Source organism: Hipposideros armiger, unplaced genomic scaffold (assembly GCF_001890085.2).
Source record: "Hipposideros armiger isolate ML-2016 unplaced genomic scaffold, ASM189008v1 scaffold_388, whole genome shotgun sequence".
Taxonomy (NCBI): Eukaryota; Metazoa; Chordata; class Mammalia; order Chiroptera; family Hipposideridae; genus Hipposideros; species Hipposideros armiger.
In genome coordinates, this window is record NW_017731738.1 from 727,058 (window position 1) to 733,881 (window position 6,824).

Genomic DNA, 6,824 nt, shown 5'->3' on the forward strand with positions numbered 1-6,824 from the left:
TTTCCAGAGAGGATGGTTGTCAGACTAGGTAAGCCCTGTGGGTATTTTCTACTTGGCTGAAAACTCTGCTCTAGGGTCTCCCCTACACGCCCCCCGCCCTGCTCCACTACTCAAGTTGCTAGTTCCCAACCTTCTCACCTGTCCTGTGGGCATTCTCTGGGCTTCTCTGGGACTGTTCTTAAAGCTCCAGAGCAGTCAGACTCCCGAGAATTTGCCCGTCATTTCAGACTCTCTTCTATCCAGCCAAGGTACTGGGTTATTTTCACTATAACAGCGGTCCTAGCTACCTTGTGTTTACCTGGCTAGCTGCTGACACCAGACCTTCCTGCTCACCTTGGCTGTGCTCCTGACAATCATGATCAGGTATCTTGGTATTTCAGTTAGAGATGACCTTCCCCCCCCCCATATTAATATTCCTAAATGAGATTCTATTGAGTCACCAATTGACTGCCTCACTGGGCCTCCCTCCGGGGAAGCGGCCTCTGGCTGCTCATTCTGAAACCCAGAGGGCCTGATGACTCTTCTCTCCCGGGGCTCTTGTGGTGGCCTGCCAGCTCCTGTCCTTGCCTCTGCCACCCAAGCAGGCCCCTTGCAGCCTCACCACACTTTCCCCTTCCCCCTCCTGCCCTAAGCCAGTATACAGACAGCTCTTGTGAAGCTTCTGAGGGTTTTTACTGCTCCTGACCACAGGGGAACAGAAAGGGGAAAAAAATAAACAAGGAAGTCACACAGTTTCATGCCGACTCCCAAGCCCCACAGGTGGAGTTCCAGCCTGCTCAGTGGCCTAAGAATGCATGCCAACACACACACTCTTATGCATATGGTCCACACCTCTGTTTTGTCAGGCTTGGTAAAAGGAGAACAATGACTCCTAAGTGAGGGGCAGCTGTGGGGTCATTTAAAGGGGCCTAGTTTTGGATTTATACAGATGTAGGTTTGAATCCTCAGTTTGGTCTAGGTTTAAGCCTCAGTTTCCTTACCTGTAAAAACAGGTCATTTTTTCCCCCAAGGTCATTATAAGGATTATAGCAGCTGATGGCTAGGGCAGCATGAGACTCAGTTCCTGGCTCAGAGGAGAGTGTTTGTTGAGTTGGTGCTATTGGTGAGGAAGACTGGTGTGCCTGCTGCTTCATGCAAATGCCCTCTGTCCTACCCTGCTCCTTTCTCTTTTGCCTGCTCCCCAGGAGGCCTCTTCCTGACTGATTACTCCACCTGCTCACCACGCAAGCTGAGTCCTTTCCGCTCCTTTGCCAGCACCGAACTCTTCCACTTCCATGTTCCTGAGGACACATTCCTGGCTGTTTGGAACCTCCTCATCTTCAAGGAGCAGGGGGGAAACTTTGGGGACCACTGTCCAGACCAAAGTGTGACTGTGTGAGTGTCTGAGTTAACCTCTGACCCCCATTTCTTACCCTAGACAACTTTCCAAGCTAAAGTATGACTTTATGAGTATCTAAACTGACCTCCTCACCCGGATCCCTGACTCGTGTCCAGGTTGAAGTGTGACTGAGTGAGGGCCCAAACCTGTCTCCTGACTAGTTCCTGACTCTATTTGACTGTGTGAGTGCCTGAGCTGAGCTTTTACTCCTTCTGTGTTGACCCCTGACCTGGAACCGTTTTGTTGTATTTGTCAGTCAGTATAGGGAATCCACTTGTTTTCCTGGTGATGAGTGACAGTTCTCCTTTTTTTCCTCCATTTCCCATCTCCCACCCCATTGCCTGCTTTCCTCCTCTCCTCATTATGGTTCCCAGGTATTTCCGGTCTGGGGCACCCCCTGTCATCAATCCCCTGCACACACACTTCCCAGGGGACACAGCTGTGCCTGGGGTTTTCTCACTGACCCTCAGCTGGACACTGCCCAACCGCACCTCAGGCATCTTTAACGTCAGCAGCCCCTTACCTGGGGACTGGTTCTTGGCTGCCCACCTTCCCCAGGCCCACGGCCACATCTCTGTCAAGGTGGGTTGATTCTCTCTAGGGCAGGAGGGGCCAGAGCTGCTTCTCTATCTCTGCTGAACTCCCCCCATGGGCTACCTGGCATACACCTTGTACCAGGGTGGGCAACAGCATGTGGGTGGCTAGGGTGGGGCCTGGCTAGAGACTAGCAGAGCACTTGGTGGGCCAGAGGCCATGATCTGTAGGAGGCAATTTGGGAGCCTTAGGAGGACATGGTGGGTCCACGTAAGCTGAAGGGAAAGTCCAGAGTCTGCAATCAGCCAGAGGCCCCGGCACTGCAGAGTAGTGTCCCTTCCTATTGGATGGTTCAGGGGATGATCGAGGTGGCCAGACACCAGCCAGCGACAGATCAAATGCTGCTGCACAAACCCAGGACTGGTTTTGTCTACATCTTAATTGGTGATAGCCCAGCAGACTCTCGAAGGCTGCAGCCCAGTCCTTATCCATCTGGGAGAATACATTTCTCTTCTGTCATATTTTCAGCTTCCTACACCCTCTAGAAGACCATACGAGAACACTCTGAGGCAAGGTAGCTCTTTCCTCTTAAAAGGAGGCTTTGGGCAGCTGGTATCTATCCTGACCATTGCCTCCCTTTCCTCCAAATATCTGTAATCATTTCATAGAGCAGAAGTTGTCAAAGTTTGAAGTCTAGGTTCAAAAGTCAGGATGCTTCTCCATTCTGGTTTGGAGGGGAAGGAAGTGCCACAGGGTTTTCCTGCCACTTGCAGGTGTTGGGCAGGCCAGGTTTCCTTGTCGTAGTGGGAGGATCTATCTAGGTTTCTTACTCCTGTCTGTTGGTGGGAAGGGAGGGTGTGATGATCAGGCCATTGTCAGAGTGGGGTGGCCATGTGTATGGGTCCAGTGGTAAGGACCAAGCATGAGCAGAATGAGGAATTAAAGAGCAGGATGCTGAAGAACATGAAAGCCAGCAGGGTTTGGCCATTGAGAATTGAGAGGGGCAGATATTTCCAATTAGGTGAAGATTTGACTCAGAGATCTCTCTCCAGGCTGAGTTCCTTGAGGGTAGGAGCTCTGTGACTGTGTTAGACTCACCTCTCTTCCTACTGTAGCTCAGCATTTAGAGAAGGTGCTATAATGCTTTTGAATGAGCTGAGAATTGCACAGGGACAAGTATACTGGCACTGCTGTTGTCACAGAGGGGAACTAGGGCTAAGGTAGTGTCTCGAGGACTCAGTGATAGGCCTGTTTTTCCTGCAAGTGATGTGCAAGAGAACTTCCTGTCAAGTTCTAGGAGCCCTCTGGATGACAGCATGCTAGGGGCTCGCCTGGAAATGGCTCTGGGTTCTAGGTAGGTCTTGACTCCCATCAGAACCAAAGATTATTCTTTTCAGAGAAATGTCTTAAGTCTTTGACCAAATCCCAAAGAGCCCATTCCTGATCCTAAGTCTGATCCTGGACTCCCTCTGTGAGGACTGATGGGGGAAATCCTTCTGAAGTCCTGCTCTAGTTACCAAAAAACCTTTCTGGGTGAGCAGGAGGAACCTGGGGCCTAGGCGTGGGCTGGGATTATGGGAGCTGAAGCCTGGTTAGGAGAGGTCAGAACCAGGCTTGGTTAACACATCCGTTTATAACTAGATATAGCAAGTGGGGCTTGGGAGACTTGGTCCTGTAAGCTGGAGCCCTAGCCAGCAGAGCTCCCTGAGGTGTGGCGAGATTAGAGAGAAGAGGGCACAGTTACACTTTGCCCATCAATGGCAGACCTGGACACCATGAAAGATGTAGCTCTTCAGTCAGGCCTGTTCTAGAGGCTTGGGGGTGGGGGGTTTGGTGGGGGATGGGGGTGGAGGTGGGAAGGATCATCTTTGTGGTCCCTCTGAGAAGTTGATTACCTTTTGGAATCTTATGTGGGCCTCTAAGGATTATTTTCCTATCCCCCACCCCCCAAAGGATTCTTAAGTTCTCTGGTTAATTTTGCAGACCCAAGCCCATGGGTGGCTTGTTTAAAACATTCCTCCAGGGCTCCATTTTCTTGACTGGCTTCCTCCTTATACCGTGGTCCTGACTTCTTGTGAGGCTTGGCCAACACAGGAAGTAATATGGGTTCAGGGGTATCCTTGGGTGGGAACTGAAGAGTCCCAGCAATAAGGAGGTAGTGCCATTTCTAGGGCCCTCCTCAGCTTTGGGGGTGAGCTCAGACCTCCCTTTAGACCTTAGTCTTTGAGCACCAGCTTTATCCCAGGCCTTGGGTTGTGTGCTAGGGACACAGATTTTAAAAATAGATGTATATTAGGAGATGTCTTAAGAGGGCAAAGGAGATGACTAATGCAGCGTGGTAGTATGGTAGAGGTGGTTTTAGGAAACTGTTAGGAAGTTAGGTCTGAAGTTGGGAAGGCAAGGAAAACCATTCCAGGTGGTGGGAGCAGCATGGGCTACAGCTTAGAAGGGAGAACTGAAGTGGTTTAGTGTGGGGCGGTTGTTGGGGTGGGTGAGGGAGCTGGAGCGGGGAGCAGAGGCCAGATCATGAAGGGCCTAGAAGTTTGAACTTCATCCTGAGAGTGATAGGGAGCCTTAAGAGATTATAAGAGGAAAGTGACTTACCTGGTCCAGGCCACTCTCCTGAGCTCTGGTCCCACACTTCTGTTAGCCCCTGTGTCTGTATTATTCACTACTGTATTTCTAGCACCCAGTATGGAGCCTGGCACATAGTGGGGGCATGGCACATTTTGTTGCCCCTCTGCCATCTTCTCAAACTTATATTGTCCAAAACTGATCTGACTTCTCCTCCTTTCCTTTTCCCCTTCTTCCTATCAACCTTTTCCATCTTGACCTGTACCCTCTACCTCCTTGCCTTTCCTGTCTTGGAACATGTGTTCATTCTGTGGTGCCCTGCTGCCAGTCTGTTCTGAGGGGCTGCCTTTGGGTTGTGGGCTACATCTAGCACCCAAATGGCTCATTAGGGGACATTCTCCAAATGCCTGAGGCACAGTTCTTCTTGAATGCTTCCTCTTCCCAGCTGAAGATTTGAAAGTAAATGAAGGCAGGTAAAAAATGAAAACAATGATAAGGAAACCAAAGAAGCAGACTGTACTGAAGAAAGGATTCGGTTGAATCCACCGACTAGAGGGAAGTGTGGCTGAGTATCTCAACTGAAGTGGCTAAAATCTGCTAACAGTGTTCCTTCTGCTCTCCCTCCTTCTCAATTATTTTATTTGTGTTTCGAATAGGTAATATATGCTCCTGGTACAACATTCAAAAGGTACAAAAGGCAGTGAAAAGTAAGTCTTCCTCTTCCCTTCATCTCCTTCCAGTCCCCACTTTGCCTCTCCAGAGTTAACTAGTACCTAGCTGTTACCTAGTCCCTTATATTACTGCTCCCTTCTTGAAAGACTCTCTCCTCTTGGCCTTTGTGATTTTACAGAGCTGTCCTGGTGTTCCTCCTGCCCACTGCCCATGCCTCTGCCTCCTTTCCTGGCTTTCCCTCTTCCCACACATGTTGTGGGGCCCCAATGCTTGGTCCTAGGACAACTCCTTTCGTATTTCTCCACTCTCTTGCTAGGTGTCTTCACGGTTGTTTTAAGTACTACCCATGAGTTAATGCCTTCCAAGTGTATTGAGTGAGTCCTAATTTCTTTGAATCTTGGACTTACATCCAACTGCTTACTTGGCATCTCCAAGTGGATGTCTAAGAAATGTCTCAAATGTAGCATGCAGAAATCAAAACAAAGCCAAAAGTAAAAATCTCTTCAGTTCTCATTTCACTTCTCCCAGTCCAAGTCTTTTCTTCCTCTAGTCTTCTTAGTAAATGGCAGTCATTCACCAGTTGCTCAAGCACCAAATTTAGGTGTCATACTTGATTCTTCTTTTTCTCTTATTTCTCCATAACCAATCCGTAAAGAAAAATCCTGTTGACTCTACTTCTAAAGCATTCCCTGAATGCCTCTACTTCTCTCTGTTCCCGCTCTTAGCACACCTTCCCTCAGCTTTCTCCTGGGCCACCACAGTAACCTGAGTGGTCTCCCTGCTTCCACTCCTCCCCCCTGTAGTATATCCAGCACTCATTTACTTCCATTGATTGCTGCTGACTGACTGTGGGCCAGGGGCTGTACTGTATACTGGGACATCCTCATGAAGAAGGTCAAGTTTCTTTGGGCATCTTCAGTCCCAAGCCCCATCCAGAGCCTGGCACTGGCCACCTTGCTCAGGCCTTTCTAAAGAAACCCAGCCCGCCCACATGAAGACAGTCTAGGAATCAGTCTAAGGCCTCCTACTCCAGTTTCTTTCAGGCCGTTTCCCACTCCACTTCTCACCTGGCCCTCCTGGTTTCTTTAGTTTGCTGGCTTTGGCCCCATTCCTTCCATGACTGCTGATGTTGACTCAGTTTGGACACTCACTTAGCTTCTGCCTTGGCAGTTCTCTAGGACCTGACTTCTGGTGCCCTTTCCCGGGCTCCATCACAGGGTGAAGGGTGCTGCATCTCGGCACCTTCCCAGGCCTCCACTGACTGAATGCCCACCTCTGTAGTAAGGGAGGGGTATTGGATGTGCACCTTATGCAGTTTAAGGAAGGAGCGCATCTTAACCATTGCAGTCATGTCCACTGACCCTTCAGTTAAGCTGGCAGCCAGCAAAATGTGGGCAAAGCGTTTCTTCCCCTGGACTGTCCAGCAAGGAAATGGGCTACCACCTGAGCGTGAGCCTCCACCCTTGGGGATCATTCACCAGAAAGTTACTGTGCTGGTGATTCCTGCCATAGGAAGTGGGGTTGATGAGATGACTTGTGATAGTAGTTTTGGTCCTTAGGGTTTGACACCAAAGATGAGCAACATCTGCTTTGGATATCAGAGATGGAGGTCTCTGAGCAGCAAGGTGGGTTTAGGAGCACTCTGCACGGACACTCTTTTTTTTTT

At 49.8% G+C, this 6,824-nt stretch overlaps 1 protein-coding gene across 2 annotated transcripts in view; it reads left to right on the top strand.

Moving 5' to 3' along the window:
* Positions 1–6,824, top strand: part of TMEM8B (transmembrane protein 8B) — a 26,390-nt gene that overhangs the window by 4,172 nt on the left and 15,394 nt on the right. For both annotated transcript variants that reach the window (XM_019663352.1, XM_019663351.1), the window contains exons 2-3: positions 1,185–1,374; positions 1,753–1,960. In XM_019663352.1, coding sequence (XP_019518897.1) covers positions 1,185–1,374; positions 1,753–1,960 — 398 coding nt within the window. The remainder of the gene's footprint in view (positions 1–1,184; positions 1,375–1,752; positions 1,961–6,824) is intronic.